Consider the following 26,820-nt stretch of genomic DNA (forward strand, 5'->3'; position numbering starts at 1 on the left):
CAAGAGAGAGCATTAAAAAAAAATTTTAAAAATCAGCAATATTCATATGTGGCAGTTTAATAGAGTGATCTAGTTTAGGTGGTCAGGGAAAGCATGCTGAGGAAATGACAAGTAAGCCAAGAAGGGACGGAGTGGCTGAGGCCCCCTGAGATGAGCATTAAAGGCGGAAGGAGCAGTGCAGAGGTCCTGGAGTGAAACATTACACCAGGGAACAGAAGAAAGCAAGCCAGCATGGCAGAATGAGACTGGGAAATAGACCGAGACCCGTCAGAAAGTTAGGCAGAACCTTATTACTGCAATGTGTTTGGATTTTATACCAAGTTGCACTTGGGAAACCATTGGACATTTGGAAGGCTAGGAGAACCACACTTCGGTTTACGGGTGATACCTCTGGATACCAGGTGGCAAAGGGTGGAAGTAAGAAAAGCAGTTAAGGGACTGTTGCAGTAGTCCAGGCAAGAGGTGGTGATGGTTTTAGAGTAGGGAGTAGTACTGAGACGGAGAGATAAGGATGACATTCAGATGTATTTGGAGGTAGAATTGTCAGGTCTTGCTGATAGATAGGTAGAGAGCATGAATGGAAGACACAAATCATAGGAAAAGAAATTCCTGTGATTTTGGTTGGAGTAGCTGAGGGATGGTGAGGCATCTTACTGATGGAAAGAATATAAAAGAGATAGACTGGGGCATAAATAAAATGTTTTGGCTGTATTATTTGAACTGCTTCTTTGATATCCAAGTAATACTATCAAGAAGACAGAGTCTAAAGACCCACAAAAATCAGGACTGGGTGGAATTAGGTTATCATCAGCGTGTAGATAGCTTAGCTGTGAGACTAAACAAAACCTAGGGAGTGCAGAGATAGATAAGGGACTCGGGGTGGGCCTTTGAGACACGTCTTCATTTAGCAGCCAAGCAGAAAGAAGAGTCCGAGAAGGCCACAGTGAAGGAGTAGCTCTTGAGGTGGATTAAAAGCCTGGCAGAGTGGTGTCATAGAAGCCAAGAGCGTATCTTCAGGGACAGGAGTGGTCAGTTGTGTCAAATGCTGATGTGAGAGTTTGAGTGAGATAAAAGCACACTGGATTTGGCAACAATATTGCTGGACCTATGGGACTAAAAGCTCAGTTGAACTGAAGTGAAAGAGAATGTGGCTGGTAAAATGTACAAAGACTAAAGACATTTAATTCAAGGAATTTGGCCTTTAAGAGGAGCAGACAAATGGGGCAGTAAGTGAAAGGACATGTGGAGCAACTGAGGAGTTTATATTGTCTTTTCACAGTGCTGGGGATTGAATCCCAGGCCTTGCTCATGCTAACCACATCCTGTACTGTGTGCTACAGCCCCAGTCTTGCAACCGAGGGTTTTTAAGTAGTATTAGAACACTGTGAATCCTGGTGGGAATGAGTCAGTAATGAGCAAGGTGGATGCTGTATAAGTACAGAGGTTGGCCTTTGATGGATTCGGGATGTACAGTGCAGATGCAGGTTGGTTGGTACAAAGATGAAGGAATCCCTTTGTGATTGTTTCTGTTTTATATAAAAATGCGAAGATCGTCATCAGTGAAAAATGAAGGCTAGGAAGGAAGCAATGGCCATTTAAGGAGCAGCAGGAAGTTTAAGATAGGGATGAAAATTGATCCTGACAGTTTGGAGTGCTTGAGAATTATGAATTTAAAGTGACGCTAGTCGATCTGGATGTGTAGTGTTTCCTCCAGCTATCCATTCAGCTGGGTTGATACAGGTGTAAGATTGTTCAGGCCAGATTTCTAGTGGCAGAAGGAGGCCAAGGAGATGGTGTTTGCTAAGATGTGAGTGTGGGTGATTGACCATAGAATCCAAGCTGAGCAAGGAGCACAGAAAAAGCACAACAGGAGTAGTAGATGGTGAACATGAGGTGGCCAAATGACTGGTGCCCAGTGGGATTGAAGGAGAGGCTATGTGGGAACCCACAGTAGGCAAGCAGAAGGGGAGCTAGTGGACAGAGTAGCCTGCTCTGAAGTCAGCCATCACTTGATGGCAGGGCCAAGGAAAGGACCACCAAACCGGGATGGTTAAGGGGAAAGAGAAGAGCCCTGGTGGGGAAGGTGGCAGAGAACTGAGAGAAGAAGGAATGGAAAGAAACATCATCCCTGTGGATGTTGAAGTTGCCAAGGTGACAGGAACCAAGGTAGGGAAGTCAGGGATCTTAGTACTAAAGTCATCAGTGAGGGGCCAGAAGAGAAGGCATGACTGTGTGCGGAGCACTAACGGGTGATTTGTGAAAAATACTTAACATAGCATCTGGAAGCCAAGTAGTGGGTAGGGCTATTCAAAGAAAGATGAATAGTTGTCAGCTCCATATTTCTGTTAGGCAACTCTCTCGAGCCAGTCAGCTGGCCTTACTTGCTGTTTTGTGTATTATTTTCTAAGGTTATTATACTTGGCTTTTTTGTTGTTCTATTTTGTATTTTTTGTTGTAGTCGTGGAGATTGAACCCAGGGCCTTCATGCTAAGCTATATCCCCATCACGTTTTATTTTTTGTTTTGAGACAGGGTCTCACTAAGTTGCTAAGTTGCCCACATTGGGCTTGAACTGGCCAGTCCTCCTGCCTCAGCCTCTCACAGTGCTGTACTTGTTTGTACCCAAGTTTGGTGCCACTTTCTTCAGTTTTGTTTTTTTTTTTTTTTTGGTTTTTTTTTTTTTTTTTTTGGTTTTTCTCCGGTACCGGGAACCGAACTCACGACCTTGCACTTGCCAGGCAGGCGCTTTGCCGCTGAGCTAAATCCCCAGCCCCACTTTCTTCAGTTTGCTGCTGCTTAGCTTTATTTCATGTAAGGAACAGGAGTATTAAGTAAAAGGTACCCTGGCATTTACATTGATGATTTCTTGTGTTTGTAGTTACTTTGGACACTTGGAAGGCTGCGGTGCTGATCTACACAAGGAAATTCGAGATACTTACTACCAACTTGTTCTGTTTTTGGTCAGAGCAGTTAAAGGATTTAATAGCATCAATGACAGGTATTGAATGACTTTTTTGTTTCTAGAGGAAAAATTTTTTTCTGATTATAAAAGAAATACTTGTTCATTGTTGAAAATAAAGAAAAGCAAAAAGGGTAAAATAAAAGTAAGCTTTAATTTTACCATCGAGAGAGAGGTAAATATAATATTAACTTACTAGTGCAGTTTTTTTCACTCTGATGGGTGCATAAGGGTGTGTTTTGGTTTATCTAAGAATTTATAGGCCACCAGCAAACTCACTGAGAAAGAAATTAGGGAAACCACACCTTCACCATAGCATCCCCCCAAAAATGAAATATTTAAGAATCAATCTAACAAAGGAAGTAAAGGATCTATATCTTGAAAATTACAGTATTCTGAAAAAGGAGTTTTAAGAAGATACCAAAAAATGGAAAGATATCCCTTGCTCATGGATAGGAAGAACCAGCATAGTGAAATAGCTGTACTCCCAAAATTATTGTACAGATTCAGTGCAGTCTCAGTCAAAATACCATTACTATCCCTCACAGAACTAGAGAAAATATTCCTAACATTCATCTGAAACCAGAAGAGACCTAGAATAGCAAAGGCAATCCTGGGCAACAAAGGAAAGGAAGGAGACATTATGATCCCTGACTTGAAATTATACTACAAAGCTACTGTGATAAAATCAGCGTGATACTGGCAAAAAAAAAAAACAGACCTAAGGAACAGTGGAACAGATTAGAAGATGCAGCCACAACTACAAACACACTCAGCCACCTTGTCTTTGACAAGGGGCCAGACGTGTTCACCAGAAGGAAGATAGCCTCTTTAATAAACGATGCTAAACAAACTGGCTTTCACATACCATAGACTAAAACTAGACCCATGTCTATCACCATGCGTTAAATTAAAGTCAAATGGATCAAAGATCTAAATATTAAAACAGAAGCACTAAGTCTACTGGAAGAGAAAGTAGGTAGAAATCTTGAAGACATAGGTGAAGGTAGAGAGTTCATGAACAAAACCCAGACTGCATGAGAATACTTCAAAGAATCAAAAACTGGGATCTCATCTTATTAAAAAGCTTTTGCACAGCAAAAGAAATCACCAACAAAGTGAAATGACAACCTACAGAGTGGGAAAAAATTTTGGCCAACTGTCCCTCAGACAAATGACTTGTATCTAAAACCTATAAAGAATTGAAAAAAATAAGACACCCCCCCCCAAGTTCAAAGACCCGATCCAAAAATGTGCGTCTGAGATGAATACACGTCTCAGTTGAAGAGATAAAAATGGTAAATAAATATACGAAAAAATGTTCAACATCACTGGTCATTCGAGAGATGCAAATTAATACAACACTGAGATTCTATCTCACCCCAGCAAGAATGGCTACCATCAAGAAATCAACTAGTAACAAATGCTGGAGGGGCTGTGGGGGAAGAAGAACCCTTCTGCACTGTTGGTGGGAGTATAGACTGGTGCACCACTGTGGAAATCAGTGTGGAGATTCCTCAAAAAACTAGGAATAGAGGTCCCATTCTACCCAGTATTCTCCTGGGTATGGTCCCAGAAGAATTAAAAACATCATGCCACAGCAATATATATGCACCCATGTTTATAGCAGCACAATTTGTAATAGCTAAGTCTTGGAAACAGTCCAAATGCCCATCAATTGAGGAATGGATAAAACAGATGTGGTTTTTTAATACAATGGAGTAACACTTAGCCATAAAGAAGGATAAACTTCGGACTAAATGGATGCAACTTGAGACCATACTCATAAGTGAAATAAATCAGACTCACATGTATGAACATTGTATTGTCTCCCTAGTATGAGAAACTGAAAGAGTAAATAAGTTCTAAAATATACAGTAGATACTGTGAAACAGAAAGAAATTGTTCAGAAGGAAAAAGGAAGTAGGATGGGTGAAAGGGAAAAGGACAATAGGGAAAAGGGAAAAAATTCAAGTCAGTTATACTATTAGTGTCTCTTAGTTCATTAAAAAGGAAGATTTGAGCTAATATCAATAGAAGAAATTTTTATGCCCGTATCTTATACCCTGAGCAACCACTTTAAAGGTAACATGTAGGCTGGTGATATAGCTCAGTGGCACAGTGCTTGCCTGGCAAGTGCGAGATCCTAAGTTCAATTCCCAGTACCAAAAAAAAAAAAAAAAAAGCATGTAATGTATTAACTAATGTTATTCTCCTATTATTTTGTTATGACTTTTTTTTTTTACCTTTTTTCCATAAAATAAAAAAAATTTTTTTTTAATTGTATAGGCCAGGCATGGTGGCACACACCTGTAATTCCAGCACTCAGGAGGCTGAGGTAGTAGGATTGCTGTGGGTTCAAGGCCAGCCTGGGCTACATAGTGAGTTGAAGCCCAGCCTGAAGTACACAGCAAGACCCTGTCTCAAAAAACAAACAAAAAAAAGAATTTATAACCTATTACTTTTAGTTTCTGATTTTATATGTATAGTTATAAGATAACTATACAAGTGTTTCTTTTCAACTTCTTTTTTTTTTTTTTTTTTTGTACCGGGGATCGAACTCAGGACCTTGTGCTTGCCAGGCAGGCGCTTGTGCCACTGAGCTACATCCCCGGCCCTCAAGTGTTTCCTTTTAGTAAGTAGTTTAAGACTTAAGCTAAAATGGCTCTTCGGTAAATATAAATTGCATAACCTTGGCTAATTTGGACCTAATCTTGCTATTTATTGGGAGGTGACTTTTACTATTCAACTTTTACTATACGATGCCCCTGTGGTAGTCCTGGCAGTGTGGAAACCTTCCTCTGCACCTTTCCAAGTTCTTTTGCTTGAGCTTTGAAGGCTGTTTGTATAGAATATGAGAATCAGTGCTTCCTCGTTACAAACAAGCCGGGGTGCTGACTTGAATTGCCGTATTGTCTCTGTTGGTAATGCCAGCTTTTGATAACTGTTGCCTCTGTGGCCTCTCTAGGTCCCTGCTGCCTGCCTTATCCTGTGTTCAGACAGCCCTGCTCCATCTTTTGGATATGGGCTGGGAACCCAGTGATCTTGCCTTCTTTGTTGATATTCAGTTACCAGATCTTCTCATGAAAATGTCACAAGAAAATATAAGTGTCCATGACAGCATGATCAGGTAAGAGCATAGTCCTGCACTGCGCCATTCCTAGAGTAGGTGATGAAATACAGGGATCACAACATAGAGGTTTAGGGTGAGGGCTCTAGAGCTAAACTGGAGCCCGTGTGATATATCCTAGCTTTGCCATGTTCTAGCTGAATGACTATGGGCAAGTTACTGAACTACTCTTCGCCTCAGTTTTCATCTTTTTTTTTTTTTTTTGGTTTTTCTCTGGTACCGGAAACCGAACTCATGACCTTGCGCTTGCCAGGCAGGCGGTTTGCCGCTGAGCTAAATCCCCAGCCCCAGTTTTCATCTTTAGAACTTGAGATAGTGATGGTATATTGTTATCTTAGGCTTATGAAGAAGGCAGGCATTATACAGTATTTTTGAACATTTAGAGCCATGTCTGGCACATAATGGTGCTGGTAAATCAGCAGCAGTAGGGTTGTGAACTTAGAAAATAAGGATCCTCTGCACTGTGGGAGATTCTGATATAGTTTATTGAAATAGGAGAATCCTTTTTCATATATTTTGCTACACTAAGTATGATGTTAGCCACTATAATCTAACACATTGTAAGAATTTATGTTTTATGAAAAAATGGTATGCAGAGGGGTTTGTTTTGTTTTTTCGTATAGTATTGTAGATTGAATCCAAACAATACTGAGCTATATCTCCAGCCCTTTTTAAATTACGTATTTTGGGATACAGTCTTGCTAAATTGACCTGGCTGGCCTTGTACTTGCAATCCTTCTGTCCCTGCCTCCTAAGTAACTTGGACTACAGGGATGCACTACCACACCTGGCTCCTTTCATTTTTTACCAACATCTCTCCATCCTGCTCAGTACACTTGCATTAGGCACTTGTGTGTACGGAAAGAAAGAAGAGAATGGAAAAAGAAAGTCGGGCTCTACGAGAGAAGAGGAAATGAATGAGACAACAAGAACCATTTTCCCCCCTACAAGAAGTGTTCTGGGAAAGAGAGAGAGATAGAACTAAAGCCATCTCCTTGTTTGGCCTCACCCTTGCCCTATTGTCAGAGGGTACTGGTGGCAGAGACAAGGGACTCCTGGTTCTTCAGCTGTCAGTCTGCCCATTGTTTCAGGCTTTGTGTGAAGCCTGCGTGATGCAGTCCTGGGAGTAGGACAAGCGGTTCACACAACCCCACATAGCAGTAGCCCAAAGCTAAGTAAGAGTAGGCCTAAAATTACTTTGTTGGTATGCATGAATGTATATTGTTCTTTGGCAAACATTTTGCATTTGCTATCAAGCAAATCCTTTTGTATTTAAAATTCTTTTTGCTGAAACAAACTACACTGAGGTCATGGAAATGTGTAACCTTGCATCCAAAAGGAGCCAAAGAGATTATCTACCTGAAATCCGTTATTTGAAATTAAGAAACAGTACCAGAGCTAAATATAGTCATTCCTCATGCCTCAGTATCCTCAGGAGATTGATTCCAGGACTTCTCAGAATTACCAGAATCTGTAGATGCTGAAATCTCTTATATAAAATATAGGTTAAAGATTTGCATATAATGTACACACATTCTCCCAGGTACTTTTAATCACTTCTACATTACTTATAATATCTGATGCAATATAAATGCTATGTAAATAGCTGTTACACTATTATTTAGGAAGGAATGACAGAAAATCTGTACATATTCCGCATAGGTGCAGCTTTTAAAATATTTTTTTAGCCAGTCTGGGTTGAATCCAGGGATACAGACCCACAGATGTGGAACACACTGGCATAGAGGGACAGACTAACGTAAACATCTTAAGGGTCTCCTGACTCCCTTTCCATGCTGATTCTAGTAGGATGCTCTAAGTGCGTCCACATTGAACTTTTTTTTTTAATCACTGTATTGAGTCCAGTGCCTACATTATGCTAGGTTCATCTTAATGTAGTCTGTTCTAGAAGGTTTCTCCCTTTTTATTGGTATATGTCTGTCAAATACCTGATAAACTCTGGGGCTTTGAAAAGCAGTTGATCTTTTCACCTCAAAAATGTAACAATGCCCAATCCATTACACCCACGGGCACAAGGTCTGCTTTCCTTGGTTATCAGGAGAGGCATGCTTTTCTCTCGTTGTCTGCTTTCAGCCAGTGGAGTGAAGAAGATGAGCTTGCTGATGCCAAGCAGAATTCAGAATGGATGGATGAGTGTCAGGATGGCATGTTTGAGGCCTGGTGTGAGAAAATAGCCCAGGAGGATCCAGAGAAGCAGAGGAAAGTAAGACTTCCCTACTAGAGTAATTTGAAGTGACTAAATAGGAGATTGGAGAGGAGGGCATCTGGAGTGTGCCAGCCCATCATCTCCCCAGAGGGCTCCCAGGGCCTTTGGGACTTCTGTTTCTGAGGTGGTCCTGAGGGATTCTGCATCCTGATGGGATCTTTCAAGAGAGTGGCTCCCCCCATGGATCTACACTCAAAGAAGAGTGACTCAGGAGGCTGCTGTACAATATTAAGTGCCAGTTTATTAATGTATTGTGAGAAATAAATTGCTGAAGGATTTGGACTTTCATGCCCTTGGGGCAGCGCATCCCCTTCATGTAGGTGAGTGCCAGCTTAACCACAGTCCATGCAGAAGGTTGCACAGTAAGCATGGAAGCAGCCACTTCCATACTGACTCAGTTGTGTGGTGCAGATGGGGGAAGACATCAGGGTCAGGTGGCCAGCCTGCTACCTGTCTGTCTTGGTTACTTTTCTCTCACTGCTGAGACAAAATACCTGGCACCCAAAGTTAAAGGAGAAAGTTTATTTAGCTCATAGTTTATAGAGGTTTCAGTCCATAGTCAACTGGCTCCAAGACACAGTGGCTTGGGAGAAGGGCAACACAGAAGAGAACAAGTTTATGGCAAGCAGAAGACAGCAAAAGCAAGCGAGGAAGGGGTGAAGACAAGCCTCTCTCTGTTCCCTATATTGTGTCGAAGCTACCGGGGGTTAAGGCAGTGCCAAACCAATCAGTGGACTGATTTAGTAATCACATACCCTTAGTCCTAGCACCCTTAGTCCTGTCACTGCACCGTGAATCATTCACATGCTCTAGATCCAGCCACCTCTGAAGAAACCCCACTTGTGACTGCATGAGGCTTTGGGGGGACATCTAGACACAAGCCATAACACTGTCCCTCTTGACAGTAAGTGTGTGTCTGTCACTATTGCACGTGCCAGGCATCTGCTGTCCCAGAGCCGTCCATTCTCTGCACATTGAGTGCCTGCTCTGTACCACCCACTTTGCTCATATAGCACCTCTCTGTACTATATTTTACATACTGCATTATTGCCAGTGTCATAAATCCTGCCTCGCCTGCGTTCTGCCTTCTGTAGAACCTACTATTCGTTGTATTTGATATGCCTACCACTTTTACGCCTACCCACCTCTAGTACGTGTTTGTGCTTAGGCTCTCAGCTGAGGAACTACCTCCTTTGGAAAACTTTCGCTAACCCTCCTGGTACTCATTGGTGACCATCCCCTGTGTTCTGTAAGCCTCTTGAATTTGCCTATCAAAACACTTGCCCCGTTATCTGGTTACCTGGTCACCATCTGTTTGTTGTGAGAATTCCAAGCTAGATATTTGGATCATTCAGCATCAAATCCTAGTACCTAGTACAATGCCTGGGACATCTTAAGTACCTAGTGAATAAACTGATAAACCTATTGATGAACTGATTAAAGAATAGAGACCACATTAGAAAATGTATTGGTTAATTGTGTTTATTTCTCCTTACAGATGCACATGTTCATTTCTCGCTACTGTGACCTGTTAAACGTGGACATCTCTTGTGACGGGTGTGATGAAATTGCCCCCTGGCATCGCTACCGGTGTCTGCAATGCAGTGACATGGATCTCTGCAAAACTTGCTTTCTAGGTAAATGTCATAGACTGAACATGCCATATCCAGAAATAATAATTATTTCTATTTCCTGTGATCTTGCCGTCTTTTAAAACTTTCATTGTACTAAACAAAAATACTGCCCAGCAGGATTCTATGACTCATCAACACGTATGAGCTTTCTCTCCCTAACTCAGTGATAAGATCCACTCTCTTATCTGACATCCTTCTTTCTGGTAGGCAGTTGACACTCAGGGCCAGTGAACATACATACATTTCTTTGAGCTTCCAGGAAGTAGTTTTGCTTCTGAATCATGCAGTATTTTCAAATAGCAAAGTACACACAAAAAAGCAAATTTCAAAAAGCCTTTAGCTGGGTATGATGGGACATGCCTGAAATGACAGCATTTGGGAAGCTGAGGCAGGAGGATCACTGTGAGTTCAAGGGCAGCCTGAGCTACATAGTGAGACCCTGTTTAAAAAAAGAAAACTAAAGTAGTTACAAAAATTCTTTAATACAGTTGACTTGTGGGTACTGGAACAAAGCATGTCAACAGAAGAACATTGGAATGTTCTTTGTGTGCATGACCCAGCAGCAGTAAAAGATAGTTTCCCTACTCTGGAAGCACATGTACTCTAGCTGATCAAGCATACCCACGGAATGTCTCTTCCAGTACAAGAGTATGTGTACCAGGTTGTATATGGTGCAGATTATTTCTGGAAGTTTTGACATAGCAGCATAGCTGCAGGGAAGGCTTGTGGTGGAGCTAGGATGAGCACTGGTCTTTGAAGAAAGTTAGAACTTTGTAGTGGGAACAAAGCACTTGGGACAGCACCACCTTTAAGGCAGTGTGTATGCCCTGGGACATAGGAGTGCATGCCTGAGTTTGGTTGACATACTTGAGTGTCTACCCAGCTAAGTGATGGATTAAGACAGTTGAGTCCCCAAATACTAGGCTGAGGAATCTGAGTAGTCTGCAGACAGTGGAGGTTTTTCCAATAGGACGGTAACATGGTTAGAGCTGTGTAGAGGAAGATGGCTCTGTCTGTGTAAGAGTTGCCTTTAGAAGTCAGTGACAGTAGTCGTGAGTGCTTTAGAACCTGGACTGTGGAGGACTTAGCTGAGGAGTGAATGGTTAAACTGTGAGGCAAAAGCAAGAAGTTTAGGTTAATGAGGTGTGTTGTGTCTGGACAGTGTCCTTCTCCTTTCCCCAGGAAAAACTGCGTAGCATTGAGACAGCTCCTTACCTAAAGTGCTTTTCTTCTTTTCTCCCTTAGACTTATATTCTAAAGAAAAGCTCAGGGCTGGGGATTTAGCTCAGCGGCACAGCACCTGCCCGGCAAGCGCAAGGTTGTGAGTTCAATCCCCGGTACCGGAAAAAGAAAAAAAAAAGAAAAGCTGAGCTTTCTCAGCTTCGGTGCTTCTCCCAGCAGTCCCCCTAACTCTCTCTGTTGAGCAGCCCCTCTGGCCCTCTGTGTGATTGAACTAAGTCTTGTCTCCGAGTAATCATTCATTCTCTATGCCACTATGGTCACACACTGTGACAGTGGACCAGACTTGTGGCAGTGGGAACAGAAGTGATCAGACATGAGGAGTATTAAGCAGGATCCACGTCAGGGCTTAGAAATCCACTGGACTTAGAATAAGGAGGGAACCGAAGCAGCCTGTCTCTTTCACATCTCTTATTCTCTGTCACTCACTGCACTGGGATTATGAAGGCTGTGTTCATCGGTGGTTCTGGAATGAAAAAGTACAAGCAAAAGCTCAATCATTCCTCAGTCCTTTGTAACAGGGACACACCGATAGATGCTTCCTATTTGTCAGGGGAGGTGTTTTGGGAAACAGTCCACAAATTAGCATGTGACTTGTTTCTGCCAAACAGCAGTAATGATGGGAATTGGTAATTTCTTTGAATGAAGAAATATTTGGGGAGATCAATCTACTGTACCACTGCCGAGGAGTTCTGTGCTGAGAATGTCATTCCTGTGTTTAGGGCCACCAGGGTGGAGTATCATGGTCTCCAGAGGATGCCTGTGGCCCCTGCTTTCCTAAGCAGTAAATTGGGAATACCTCTAGTACTGGGACTGATTTATGTATCCTTTCTAGGAGCCTTTTGCCCCATGCAGCTGATGCTTTTTTTTTCTCCAGGTGGAGTAAAGCCCGAGGGCCATGGAGATGACCATGAAATGGTCAACATGGAGTTCACCTGTGACCACTGCCAGGGTTTGATCATAGGCCGGAGAATGAATTGCAATGTATGTGATGACTTTGACCTTTGCTATGGATGCTACGCAACCAAGAAATATTCCTATGGGTATGTCTCAGGGGACCTGTAGCCACATAGCCTTATTTATTTATTTATTTATTTATTTTCTTTCTTTACTTAAATAAGGGAGCTTCTTCTTATTTTTTTCTGCAGCGCTGAGAATTGAATCCAGGGTCTCACACATGTTAAGCAAACACTCTACCACTAAAATATATATCTAGCCATATTTACTTTTTTTTTTTATTGCATTGCAGAGTTCAAGGCCAGCCTGTACTACATAGTGAGACCTTGCTTCAAAAACACCAAAAAAAAGTTGTTTGTTTTTTTTTAAATTTTAAAACTGAAAGACAAATAAGGTGTGACATGTATACTAGATATTGTGAAATGGGAAGAAATTGTTCAAAAGGAACTAGGAACTAGGATGGGGGAAAGGAGAAAGGACAGAGGGAAAAGTGAAAAAAATGCAAGTCAGTTATACTATTAGTGTCTCTTAGTTCACTGAAAAGAAAGGTTTGTGCAATATCAATTGGAGAAATTTTTATTTCTCCAATTTTATTTGAAATTTACTGTAAAATATTTCTCCATATTTTATACCCTGAATATTTTTTTTACTCTGAATACTTTAAAGATAACAATATGCAAAGTATTAACTATTACTATTCTCCTATTATGTTATTATCAAATTTTGTTTTACTTTTTTTCATAAAATGCTAAAAAAAACTATCAATGTACCCAAAAGTAGAGAGAATAGTACAATGAACTCCCGTATGCCCATTAGCCAGGTTCAGCAATGGGAAGATTTTATTATATGCTTAATTTATTCCTTTTATTTTTTTTCTTAGTTAAAGTAAATTTCAGACCTTAAATTTATATTTTTTTCCTACAGACGTAATATCCCCTTATAAAAATCCTGGGTATCCCTCATTACCAAAAACAGTATTGCCACACCTTGAAAATCTCATGAAACGAGTTCATAGTTAGCCTGGTTTCTATAAGTAGTCCTCTAGGAATTGTGAAATCCTGACATGGCATATCCAGTCTTTTCATGGGGGGAAGACTGATCCCTCTCTTTAAAATTTCAATAACCTCAGCCTAGACGTGACTGATGTCCAGTAGCAGCCAGGCATGTGCTCCCATCTGTTCCTAAACTCCTGTTTTGGAGTCTCACAAATTCCATAGGGATTAAAAATGTCTTACCCTTGCAGCCATTTGCCTACCCACAGCATCACAGCCCACCCAATGGTGACCATTCGGATCAGCGACCGGCAGAGGCTCATCCAACCCTACATCCACAACTACTCCTGGCTGCTGTTTGCTGCCCTGGCTCTCTATAGCGCCCACCTGGCCAGCACAGAGGACGTGGATGGGGAGAAGCTGGACCCCCAGGCCCACAGCCATGCCACCACCCTCCGGAGCCAGTGCATGCAGCTTGCCGGGGACTGCCTCATGAAGGCTCACCAGGGAAAAGGTGACTGTTCTCATGCACAGGAGCCAGACCACCCCTTAGCTGCTGGTGAAGGCAAAGCCTAGGCAGAGGTGAAAGATGGTGGTCAGCATAGAGGCAGGAGAGATCAGTGGCCAGACTAGGGGCCCATGCTGGCGTGTCATTTAAGTTCCCAGTGTCACTTGAGAATACTGTGAGCATTTAAGTGGTATTTAATGGTCAAAACGTTTACATGAAGATGTAAGAAAAATTATTAAAAGTCTTGAAGTCTGTAGATGGAGCATGTAGTATTTGAATCTACCTAACTTTGGCAAGAGAATCCAGACTCAGCAGTGTCTGGAATGTAAATCTGCTTCTATGCAGCTGTATTCTAGATGAGAACAATTTATAATTAGAATAATTTTCATACAATAGCTAGATGATGCTGACTTCACTGAGGAGTGCAAGGGAGAAAATAACTTGAATGTTTTCTAAGACATTTGAATTTCTGTCAGATAATGGACTCTCATTCTAGTTAACATTAGGGACTAAGACCTGTATTAGGTAACAAGAAGATAATACTAGTACATCAGAGTGACTCTTGTTATCTGTCTCCCAGTACAAATTTGGAAGTCTAGCTGTGTTGCTACTGAAAAGTATAATACTTACAATTTCCTAAACGTATAATCCTGTTGTCTTTTATGTTCTGTTAATAAAGTACAAGTATCCTTTGTTGTCTAAACTTCACCATCTGAGATTGGCAGCTGGAGAGGGGTGTTTCTGCTGAGTGCTTTGGCTTGGTTTGTGTGGACCTTGGTCATCTGTTACACGGTGGCGAAGTGATTTGTGATACTCACAAAAAATAATCCTTGCTTAAACTTCTAACAGTTCTCTTATTCTCTTCCCTTGTAGGTCTTAAAGCTCTGGCTCTTCTTGGTATATTGCCAGATGGTGGTTCTACCCCAGAAATGCAGGCCCTGGCAGTCACAGTGCCCTCCTGCACATCGGAGGAGCTGCTCGAGAAGAAAGTGGTCCAGCTTGCTGGGGAGCCGGCAGAGGCAGGCCCTTTTGTGCAATGTAATGTAAGTATCACGTCCGTATTCCACAGAGCTGCAGGTTAACCTCGGAGAGCCATTCAGATGAGGAGCTTGACAGAGAAGTCCAGAGCACAGACCCTCCACCAGGGTGCTGGCCCAGGCCCCTGCTATGTCACACTTCGAATATGCCAATGCTGTGTCTTTGCCTCCATTTTCTCTTGGTGATGGTACGCTGGTGATGGCAGTAGCAGTACCTGTAAATAGAGATGTTGTGGGGAGTTGCATCCTTTACACTTCAAGGTCATGTGTGTGAATAGTAAGTTTCACATCGATGCCAACTACCTGCATGCTGGTGGTTTTTATAAAGCTTGAACAAGATTATACAACCTAACGAAGGTAGTAGCTAGCTCTTCATGAACACTATATATTCATATATGTACAAGCACAGAGAGTGCATGTATATTTGTGTACATGCGCATGCATACCTGCACCTGTGTTTAACTATTCCCATGTTCCGTCAACAAATAGGTATAACAAAAGTTTACTGGTCAGAAAGTAGACACCGTAATTTACCTGTACAGGGTCTGGGGATTTAGCTCAGCGGCACAGCGCCTGCCTGGCAAGCAGGAGGTCGTGAGTTTGATTCCCGGTACCGGAAAAAAAAAACAAAAACAAACAAACAAACAAAAAAACAACATAATTTACCTGTACTTTATAAACAAAAAAGGCTCTCTGGGTTCACACTGTGTGATAGTGACACTTAAAAATTGTTTTGTAAATACAAAAATAGCTTTAAAAAAAAGGTTTGTCTTGTGTTTTTTTTTAAATTTTATTTTAAAGAGTAAAAGAAGGATAACATAATAATAGGGGGGAGTGTCTTGGTTTTTGTAGAAGAGCACAGGATTATTCTCAATGATGCTGGTCCACAGAGTGAGTTGATGCAGTAAATATCCCTGCCTTTGTGGCCAGTGTGCTAGTTCAAGGATTTTCCCCATGTGGTAGTTATAGCTCACCAGGTTCCTGGTATAATGTAGAGGAGACAAGCGAAGATGGCTGGCAGAAGTGTGAAAATTTGTATTATCTTCCTTGTGCCACAGAGCCAGAAGACATGCCACATGGTCTTCAGTGAGCTGTCTGCATTGTGGATCACAAAACCCCTGCTCCTCCTGTGAGCTCTCAACATCTTTAACATGCCAGCTGTATAGGCATTGTGCTTCACCATCTATTGATTTATTCACTTATTTATATCAGAATGGACACATGGATTCTTTTTTTATTTAATGGATTAAAATCTGTTATTTATGTTGATCCTCAAATTGCCCAGTGTTTGGCCAGTGGCAGCTCCTTTTGGCTGGCTTTTGCATCTCTGACATGTCACAATTATTCTTTGAACACCGGTTTCGGATACAGCGAAACGTTTCAGGCTTGTCTTAGGCTCTTCCTGCTTAGGGACTGGAGTGAAAGTGTTTCTAAGGAAGACCAAGGGCTTTATTTTTCCTTTTGGGCTACCTTCATTTTTGGGGTACCCTGCCCACTAAGAGTGTTGGTACTTAGATACCAACTGTCTTTGGATCACTTTCTTAGTCTTTTAACAGAGCTATAATTTCTATCACTGTCCACACAACAAAACCTGAGAGTTACTCCTCTGATAGCCCTAAAGACATACTCCTTTGGGACCATAAGTACAAACTACTTGTTTTTGAACTGCCACACACTTCTAGCCAATACCAGATCCTACTAGGGTAACTTCCCGTCCTTCCTCCCTCCCTCCCTCCAATGACTCAAGATATTTTTGCTTTAAACAACTGAGGAACCAACCTTAGCCAGAGACATCATTCAAAGGATTCTGTTTACAGTGGCCTAGAGCCAGTAATGAGGCCTCTTAGGCAAGTGCAAATATAATGGTCCTTTGTAGTCCTGTTACAATAGGAAAAAAGATAAGCATTAAAGTCACTCACCATAACTATGGAATTATGTTGTCTTCACAAAGTGCCACCCAATGCAGGGAGTACAGCATCTGAAGTCTTTTAGAAGGTACACTTGCAACAAGGCAGGTAGCTCTCTCAGTCTCAGTTTGCTGCTAGGATTGTTCGAGAACCACGTTTTTTCTGAGGGGGAGAAGACTGATGTTGCTGTACAATATCCAGAGAATGAAAAAATAATTCAGCTACCACTGGGAGAAGGCAGTACCTTCCCCTGATTGGTGTTGCATAATGCTGCCTTTGGCTGTAGAAAGTTAGGGTCAAGTTTGGCCTTACCAGATTTGGCACTGGGCTAGCCGCTTCCGTCACAGACAGAAGACTTTCCCATTGCCTGAGTTCTGCCAGTAAGCTGTGTGACAACACAGAGAGGCACTCTGGTATCCTGGGAGTGCAGGCAGCCACTGGGGACACTGAATGAAGCAATACAGGCTGAGGGCTGTCACCTTGTTTGTTAGAGAAGCTCACTGCCAGATTCCTAATTCCAGGAAAGGCTCCCAGCTCCAGTGAAAGCTTCTTCAACAAAGCTCATTGTCAGATGGGATTCTCACAAGGGCATCAAGGGCTAGGGATGTAGCTCAGTGGCACAGAGCCTGCCTGGCAAGCGCAGGACTCTGAGTTCAATTTCCAGCACAAAAAAAAAAAAAAGAAAAAAGAACAAAAGGGGGAGGCATCAGAGGTGTGCTTGTTTGATTTGTTAAAAGAGAGAACAACTGGAAAAACACGCTAGAATGAGGCAGAGAGAGTGTGCATAAGTGATTTAAGGGCAGTGTTTGGTTTTTTGTCTGATCAAGTGGTATCCGTGATTAGATTTCTCACCACCTGCCAAGTTAACAAAGACAGATTCTATAGAAAACTAAGAATGGAAAGATGTACATCCTATAACTGTCCCATAGTCTAAGAATGCCAATTTCTATCACTCAGCTGCATCTGGGGCAGTGAAACACTAGTATGTCTCTAGGCTTTTAATTTGATGTAGTCTTATCTTCATAGTAATATTAAAGATACCAGTTATAAGAATTTTTCTGCTCGTAAATAAAGATCTCTTTGGTTTTTGTATGAAAAAGAAAGTGCACCAAAGGTAGTCACTGTAATGTACAGGAAGGAAATTGACAACTTTGTCTTTCTTCCAAGGGAAAAACTTTTCATACTTGGCTTCTGGAACCTAAATAGAATGTTCTGAAGTTTGGAATGGAGCCATTGCTTATGTGGCTGCAGCTCTGACAGGGGTATCTGGAAGATGTTTGGGGGATGTGACATAATGATTACTATCTTCATTAGAGTGTCAGTCTACCATAAGTGACATTTTTATTATGGAATATAAAAGTTTTTTAGTCTCTGAGGGCTGGCTGATGATTAAAAAAGTGTATGTTAAGTAGAATAAACTTTGGTTATAAGAAACCTTAATTATTTTATATTCACCATTTTGTTCTTAGGGAAAGAGAGTAGTAGACGAGGAAATTGGACCTTTGGATTACAAGCAGAGAAATAAGGCAGACGAAGGTCTTTTGGTAATGAAGGATCCTTCATGCCAGACCCAAACTGTAGAAGTATCTGCAGATGCTGACTTACCTTCAGGACTTCCAGGTAAAGAGTATTTGACCATTACCTTGATGTCTTTTTCATCATCAAATGCACCCTATTCATCTGCCTGAGCTATTTATTGCACATAATTTGAAACTGTCTAGGTCTCTCTGTTGCATTCACATCGGCCTGATAACATTTTGAAAATCATCTTTCCTTCACTTTCGCTGCTTGCCTACCTTATTTATTGCCTACCTTATTTATTTACTGAGTACTTCGTATGTGCTCAGCACCATGTTAAACCCTTGGGATGAAACAGGACTCCAAAGGCAAGCAGACACACAGTCCCTACCCTCCACAGTCCAGGAGGGTTTAAGACAAAGGTGCAGGTAACTGTCATTTGAGCTTGGATGTGATTATGTCCAGAGAAGAGCTGTAAGTGGTACCTGACAGATACTTGCTGCTTGTGAACCAGGACACTGGTTTTCAGGGGAGTCTTGACCCAGGTGGACTCTGCTGAGTGGACTGATATGGAGCATCAGCCCACTGTGAGAAGTGGCCCACAGATGCAGCACGTATCTGTCAGGTACCTGCTGTACTCCAAAGAAAATGCTAGGTGTTTGTATAACTAAAGGACAAAAATCGGAGGGGCAGATAATAAACAGTATATACAGATAGATGCACTGCCAAAAGATGATTAAATGTTAGAGAACATCTACCTTAAGAGCAGGGTCAGAAGAATGGAAAGGTGTTAGGGAGTGGCTGCCCATTCAAATAGGGAACAGGCAGGCCTTCTTGCAGTGGTTCACCTGCCTCTTCATGCATGTATAGATCCCAGCAAAATCTCAAAGTTTGGTGTTTTACAACACAGCTGCAGAAAATTCAGAAGCATCATCTCAGAAGCTGATGGAGGAAAAAGCAGTTACTCCAAATCCTGAGCAGGTGTTTGCTGAGTGCTCCCAGAAGAGGATCTTGGGATTACTAGCAGCCATGTTACCTCCCATAAAGTCGGTAAGAGGCAGAGGTGTCATTATTTTTGTAAAAGAGGGGATGGTGTTATTTACAGAAGAAAGTGTTGAGCTGTGCACTAAAACTCTTTAGTAACACTCGCTCTGTATTCTTGAGGGTAGGACTTTATTGTTTTTACCTTCTGTATTTTATATGCATATATGTCCTGATTTACTCTTTTTTGTAATAACTGTTTCTTTTTAATTTGAAAATTTTTAAGCTCATAGAAAATTGGAAAGAATAATGAAGATCTTTACCAGGCTCACCAGTTGTTAATTTTGCTGTATCTCTGTTTACTTACATTATCTATTTTTTTGTTGAAATTTTGAAAACACTGTAAGTTGAAGCAGTTAGTGACATTTCATCCTCAGTACTTAGCATGTGTCTCCTTAAAGCAAAATCTACGCAATCGCAATGTCATTATCACATTTTAAACATTTAACATTGGTAGAGCAGTTCCATCTTACATATAGCCCATGTGCAGGTTTCCCCAGTTATCCCGAGTGTCCCTGCCAGCTTACGAATTGCATTGCGTTTAGATTTATGTTTGCTTAATGTCTCCTAATCTATTTATCTTGCCTTTTTGTTTTTGTAATTTTCTGGACTGTCCTGTATTTATATTTTTCTCTATGAACTTTCATATTATTTTTATTCAAGTTGAAAAGATTCTGTCAGCATTTTCATTGGGCACGCATTAAATTTATATATGAATTTGGGAATAACTTGACATTTTTACAATAATTACTTTTTGGGGGCCACTGAACCTAGAGGAATCAGACAGAGCTAGCAAGCTCCTGACACAGATTTCCTATTTTCAGAGCTTTGGTGAAGGGAAGTGTCTCTAGGACCTAAGGTTTGGTCCTTGGCTCTGCATCCAAGGAATTTTTTAAGCAGTTTTGTAAGAGATGCTTAGACTCAGAAGAATCAACTTTTGCGTGGGGGTTGAAACTGATTTATAAATCAGTCACAGTTTACAGGGGCAAGTGCCTGGCAAGAAAATCCCTGTGTTCCTTCTTGGTATATAATTCCAGAGAGAGAGAAAATGAATCAATAATTTATATCAGTCCCTGTAATTGCCATCTAAAACCACAAGGTTCACTTGTCTTTAGCAGTGAGATCCTGTACCTCATTATCCTTTATACAATTACTTATTTGATTAGTCTCCCATCTCAGCTGCCATTCTTCTGTTCCAAGTGTGTCCTCCCTGTTGGGACTCCACACATTACCCAAGGTCTCCCTAATGTGAATGCCTCCTTACCACACCTGGGTCTGTCCCGACACCAGGTTGCCCCTGTGTCAAAGCCTTCCTTACCCTACATTCAGGAACCACACTCTCCTTACGCTAATCAACTCTAATTCCCTATGCCAGGCTGAACTCCCACTTGAATGCCCATCTGTCCTCACTCACTTCAGGGAACCCTTACATGTTGATTCCTGCTCACCCCACTCAGAGATCCACTCTGACCCTTGAGCTTGACAATTCCAAGTTGTGCCTTCCTCACCCCAGCTGTGGGTTTGACAGCCTATAACCTGCACAGGACCAGTCTGAGCCTAGATACCTTCCTCATTCTTCTTAGACTCCAATACCCTTCCCCTCAAGGGGAATTTTTTTTGGGGGGTGGGTTTTTTGAGCCTTTGCTTTTTAGTTCAAGCTGGCATTGAACTGATAGCAATCCTCCTGTCTCAGCCTCTCAAATGCTGGGATTACAGATGTATGCCACCATGCCCAGCCTCAGGGGGACTCTTTCTTATTAATTACTTTTTTTTCCCTAGAAACTTCTTGTTTTTTCATTGCTTTGTTTTTATATTACAAATACAGTGCCTTCTTGAATTACACTGAGGATAACAACTCACAGTTATGGGTTTCTTCCCATTTTATGTATTTTTTCCCTATGAAAAATAACAAGTGGTTCAAATGTATCAAAATATATGTACTAGTATGTTTATCTAAATGGTGTTTGTAATAATGAAGAATTGGAAACATAGTAAGTTGCAGGACATTATTTAAAGAGATCAAAAATAAAGTTTTTAATTTGTTTTAAATATATTACATGTAAATGTGCATAGCAAAAGGTTGAAAGACTGTTCATTAAGTTTGTAACAGTTATTATCTCCTTTGATAGCAGGTGGGTTATGGGACGCTTTATACGTATTTCTGAATTATTTGAATTCTTTTACAATGGACATATCAGGAGGGAAAAAAACAAATATTTTTAAGGGTTTTTTTTAGGATAAAGAGATATTAGAAGGACAATAAGATAATACCTGGGAATGTTTATTTTATAATTAATTGTATATATATCATTTATGAAAGCCCCTGCAAAATTCTCTTGGCACTAGGTCAGTTGAATTTAATAAGATGATACTTGAGAACGTTCATTTTAATTGATTTATGTGTGTCATTTGGGAAAGCTACTGCATGATTCTGTTGGCACTGGGCCTGTTGTAAATAATATACAAAGGGCGTGGAGTGTTTAGCTGGTGCAGTTCTTTGGATTTTGTACTGAAGGGATCTCTTTCTCTTGGCAGGGTCCCACAGTCCCTCTGATAGGCCTGGAGCACGTCCTCCCACTCATGTTCCAGGTTGTCATCTCCAATGCAGGCCATCTGAATGAAACCTACCATCTGACTCTGGGCCTTCTCGGCCAGTTAATCATCCGTCTCTTACCAGTGGAGGTAGACGCTGCGGTCATCAAAGTCCTCTCAGCCAAACACAACCTGTTTGCTGCAGGGGACAATGCCATTGTTCCAGATGGCTGGAAGACCACACATCTGCTCTTTAGCCTGGGAGCTGTGTGTCTGGACAGGTAGCCTTGGTTCTTACTCACCCAGCCACTCACTCTACCCACCGCAGTGTCTGTTTAGGTCAAAGGTCTGGCTCTTGATGAGTGTCAGTGTGCCACCATGCCATCCTCTTGAGTTCTTCTACAAAAACAGAATTGGTTTTATTGGCAGTATTGTCGGTCCATGTAGCTCAGCAGTGGTTGGAAATAATTTTCATTATAAAAGGAACACAACCACAGTACCAAATTTGGAGAGCAGAAATGAACAAAAGAAATCACCTTGATTTGCCTTGTATTAATGTATCTGATACTATTTACTATATTTCCTCATGAGCTGTTTTCTGTATGTGAATGTGAGAGTACATGAGTGCCTGTGTGTGACAGTGAGTTTTTATAGAGATCTAAAAACATAATTGTAGACTAAGTGTAAGTAACAAATCTTGGTATTTGTTTGTTTGTTTTTAATTTATTGTAGTGCTGAGGATTGAACCCAGGGGTGTGCATTCTATCACTGAGCTACATCCCTAGCACTCATTTTTTATTTTGAAACAGTATATCTCATGAAGTTGCCCAAACTGGCCTCAAACTTGAGATCCTCCTGCCTCAGCCTCCCTAGCTTGGTGGCAGCAGTCCATCTGGCTATTTGTTTTTTCACTTACTTTATATGAAAAGCATCATTCTGGTAATTTTTGTTTATTTGGTTTCTTGGTTTGTTTTGAGACATGGTCTCACTGCGTAGTCCAGGCTGGCCTTGAATTCACTGTTTAGCCCGGGCTTGTCTGGAACTCACAGCAGTCTTCCTACCTCACCCTCCCAAGTGCTGGGATTACAGGCATGTACCACCACACCTGGCTTGTTCTGGTAGTTTTTAAGCTAATGAATGAAGGGCTCTTTGCATGTCTTGGGTGTGCCTTGGCGTGTATTGAGCTCTGATGAGTTGAGTTTAGAGCTCTGTGTACTGCCACCTAACAGAGCTCTTACCTTCCAGCCGGGTGGGCTTGGACTGGGCTTGCTCCATGGCAGAGATCCTGCGATCACTCAACAGTGCCCCACTGTGGCAAGACGTCATTGCCACCTTCACAGACCATTGCATCAAGCAGTTGCCGTTCCAGCTGAAGCACACCAACATCTTCACCTTGCTGGTGCTGGTTGGCTTCCCCCAGGTACAGCGCCTGAAGGCCTGCTCACTCCTTCCAGTCTTCATCCTGCATCTCAAAACCTCCATGGCATATTTTTAAACTTTTTTTCTTCAGTTGTATAATTTCCTTTCACAGTGTTGGTATGTTTTCATGATTGTGGGATGGTTTGTTCAGCTTGTATTTTTAGTAATTTAGCTATTTGATTCATTTTACCAGCTGGTGGTGGTTGGCTTTGAAAAATAGATAACTTCAATGTATTGAATTACAAAAACTTTCAAAGAATAATTGTCTTTCACTTTGGCATTCATCTTGATATCATTCCTAATCTTCGTGTCTCTCAACTGAGTAGGACAGAGGGGGCTATAAATAGCTCTGTGCCAGGCCTATGCCACATGCTTTGGTCTTGAAGAACCCTACCCTTGGGCACTTGTTGAGGTCAGAGGAACAAGCAAACGGGGCTGGGCTTATGGATCATTATTCTTTCTGGCTTGCTGAGCTGTCTTCTCTGTCTCTTCATGTCACACCCTAGGTGCTCTGTGTGGGAACCCGCTGTGTTTATATGGATAATGCCAATGAACCTCACAATGTGATCATCTTGAAGCACTTTACTGAGAAGAACAGGGCTGTGATTGTCGATGTCAAAACTCGGAAACGGAAAACAGGTACTAAGCATAATTATATTTTCTAAGAATGGAAGAAAATTGTCTAATCCTCACTGAAACCAAAATACCTTGGTTCTTGCTGCTTCATGTGATATGCTATAAAGCAAGTTCCTTCCTGAGCAAGTAGCTTCCTAAGCTGTTTTTTCCTTGTTGTTGAAATGATATGATTGAATTGGGATAATTTTGAACATCTCTTTCCCATGCGTTTATTTTGTGTACATGTATGGCTCTTTGTTTTGGTTTGGCAAATATTTAAGCTTTGAACATTTAATTTCTTCCTTTGCAGCTGTCATTTGCTTTCACATGGGTAATTTAAGCATGTTATTGAATCAAGTGACTCATGGAGTCAGGTGGCTCCACTTGGAATAATTGTATTCATATTAGCATAATTTTCCTTTTCAACAGAACGCTGAGATTATTACAACTAAAGTGCCCTTTTGACTTAACTTGCCAAACCCTATGGAATATCTAAATATTGTATACTCAGTTCTGCTCCAAAAGTAATCTGTTCTGTCCTGAACTTTAGCATTAAGCAGTGTCTGTGTTGCGCATGCACGCGCGCACGCACGCACGCACGCACGCACGCACACACACACCCACACACCCCTTGACAGATGAACAACCATCTGCTTCAGAACTGTGTATTGCTCAGATTGTCCATTCTCCACTGGCACCTTTAGGAATTAACTGACTCGTGTATGTTTATTTCTGGATTCTGTTGAGAAGTCTGCTGTGATTCTGATGGGTTTTCCTTTTTTTTTTGTTTGTTTGTTTTTGGTTTTTCTCCGGTACCAGGAACCGAACTCACGACCTTGCGCTTGCCAGGCAGGCGCTTTGCCGCTGAGCTAAATCCCCAGCCCCTGATGGGTTTTCCTTTATAGGTGATTTGTTTCTTTTCTCTAAAAGTTTTATTCTATTCTATTCTTATGTTGAATTTCTGGAATAGTGACTGTTACATGTTTTCATGTAGTTTTTTTCTGATCATGGCTGATTGGAGTTCTAATTCCTCACTTATCTGTGTGTCAAATTCTTTTTCCATGCTTGGAAGTTTTCTATTACATTTTTTTGGTTTTTTTTTGGTTTTTCTCGGTACCGGGAACCGAACTCACGACCTTGCACTTGCCAGGCAGGCGCTTTTGCCACTGAGCTAAATCCCCAGCCCCTCTGCTATTACTTTTGTGAATAGGTTTTTATGTCCTTTGTGCTGTCTTCTGATTTTTTCATTCTGATTAATCTTATGTTATTCTTCTTTGCATCATCTAGCAGAAATTGAATTAATTTTTCATGGTCACTTGCTGTTTGTTTTTTTTTAATCAGTAAATTACCACCTTTAATCTCTTGCTGTTTTTAAGAAGCCTTTCATTTGATGATTGCTAACCACAAAACTGCCCTCTAGAGCTGATATTCTGCCTTCTCATTGGTTGATTCTTCTATATATACTTTCAATAGAATTTCTAATCTTCTGGGTATCTGTTTGAATCTGTTTTATAGAATCCGGTTCTTTACTGTGTTAGGTATTCACAGTTTCCATCACTTTCCTAAGATCCTTTTTTTTTTTTTTTTTATCTATACTACTCTAGATTCATTAACCATGTCTTTCCTTATGGTCATCATCTCTTTAGTTATCTGTGTAATTATTTTCTGATTTTTTTTCTACAGACTCATTTATCTTATTATTTTACTTATGCTATCATTTCAGAAATTTCAGCTGGGTGGCTTTTGACTTTTTCCACTTCAGTGCCCCCTGGATTTGCGTGGGGCAAGCTGGAGCTCTGGGGTTGCATCTTGCTTCTGTTTCTCATTTTCTGTTTTTAAAATTTGTTTTCTGAATTGGTTCTTGTGAATTGCTTATGGTAGGTAACTTTATTACTAGTGTGGAGACCTCTTTAGGAAATGACTACTTTTCAGAAATGTCTTCTAGGATATAGCTAGCTTTTGGCTTGAGTCTGTCCCAAGATCCTGCCTCTTCAATTTATTAGGGATGAGAAGTTGCTGCCTGTTTGGCCTAGCACCCAGTTCTTTGGTACTGGACTATGCTATTGTTTGTGGCCTGCGGACAATCTCAGTATTGACATACAAGGAAGAACAATTGATCACAACAACTGTCACCTTGGCTAAAATAATACAATCGGTAGTAACGATAACATCAAGTACAGCCTAGAAAATAACAAACTGTGATAACTGTTAATTTGCCACCTTTAACCACAGATACAAGATTTATGGTTATATAACAAAATCTGAAACAAATCAGAAAATTATGTACAGTCAGTATTCACTCAGTAGAGCAATTTTACCCTCAGGAGAGAAAACTTAAAAAGGATAAGAGGAAAAAAAAACAAAACAGAGAAATAGGAAAAGAAAAAAATTAAAATCTAGGCTGAAGGACAAACGAAGATTGCCAAGTCTTTGTTTTAAGACAAGAGGGAAAGAAAGAAGGAAAAACCAAGAACAAAACAAAACAAAAAACCTAAAAACATGTTCATACTCATGAAAAAACAAAAACAGTCAAGAAGAAAAAGCAAAGAAAAAAAGACACATTGCTCTGTGATTTCAAGCCTGTGGTTATCTTCTGGGGTCTATAGTTCCATGGTTGTGTCCAGTTCAGGGCCTGTCTCTGCTATAACTGGTAGACAGAGGAGACAGACAGAGCCTGTATTCATGCTGGATGATCTCAGCCAGCCTGCAATAGGATTAGAGTGGTGTGCTGCCTAGGATTCTGGTGGTTTCAACTCCACAGAAGTTCAGGCTGATGCTGGCCTGTGGGTGGGTGTAGGGTTAAGGTCTGAGTTGTTCAGCCTACAGCCCTTTGGGTGTCTCGTGCTGGCTTGACCTCGGCTTCCTGACCCTGGATGTCTCCCATGGTTGTCCCTCACCCAAGCACTGTGGCATTTCAACACTGGAAGCCCTGAGATAAGCCAACCCATGGCTGCTCAAGTCCCATGTTCAATTGGCCCCTCCCTGGTGTCTGGTCAAGCACCTTTTCCAAGGGATATGGCAGACGCTGGGACTGGAGTCACTCACTGGCTGTTGTAGTGCATTGTATGTTTTTCCCTGGAGTCCTCTGGAGTCATACACCCTCACT

The 26,820-nt window shown here is 41.3% G+C and overlaps 1 protein-coding gene across 2 annotated transcripts in view; it reads left to right on the forward strand.

Moving 5' to 3' along the window:
* Zzef1 (zinc finger, ZZ-type with EF-hand domain 1) overlaps nucleotides 1–26,820 on the forward strand; it is a 121,716-nt gene that overhangs the window by 70,423 nt on the left and 24,473 nt on the right. Inside the window, exons 31-42 of one of the 2 annotated variants that reach the window (XM_005399693.2) lie at nucleotides 2,878–2,997; nucleotides 5,927–6,088; nucleotides 8,183–8,312; nucleotides 9,814–9,952; nucleotides 12,066–12,231; nucleotides 13,389–13,651; nucleotides 14,519–14,688; nucleotides 18,059–18,209; nucleotides 19,018–19,157; nucleotides 21,684–21,961; nucleotides 22,926–23,100; nucleotides 23,606–23,738. In XM_005399693.2, the coding sequence (XP_005399750.1) occupies nucleotides 2,878–2,997; nucleotides 5,927–6,088; nucleotides 8,183–8,312; nucleotides 9,814–9,952; nucleotides 12,066–12,231; nucleotides 13,389–13,651; nucleotides 14,519–14,688; nucleotides 18,059–18,209; nucleotides 19,018–19,157; nucleotides 21,684–21,961; nucleotides 22,926–23,100; nucleotides 23,606–23,738 (2,027 nt within the window). The remainder of the gene's footprint in view (nucleotides 1–2,877; nucleotides 2,998–5,926; nucleotides 6,089–8,182; nucleotides 8,313–9,813; nucleotides 9,953–12,065; nucleotides 12,232–13,388; nucleotides 13,652–14,518; nucleotides 14,689–18,058; nucleotides 18,210–19,017; nucleotides 19,158–21,683; nucleotides 21,962–22,925; nucleotides 23,101–23,605; nucleotides 23,739–26,820) is intronic. The other variant, XM_005399694.2, reaches the window with a different exon arrangement.

The sequence above is a fragment of the Chinchilla lanigera genome, unplaced genomic scaffold (assembly GCF_000276665.1).
Source record: "Chinchilla lanigera isolate Chin_1 unplaced genomic scaffold, ChiLan1.0 scaffold00066, whole genome shotgun sequence".
NCBI classification, from domain to species: domain Eukaryota; kingdom Metazoa; phylum Chordata; class Mammalia; order Rodentia; family Chinchillidae; genus Chinchilla; species Chinchilla lanigera.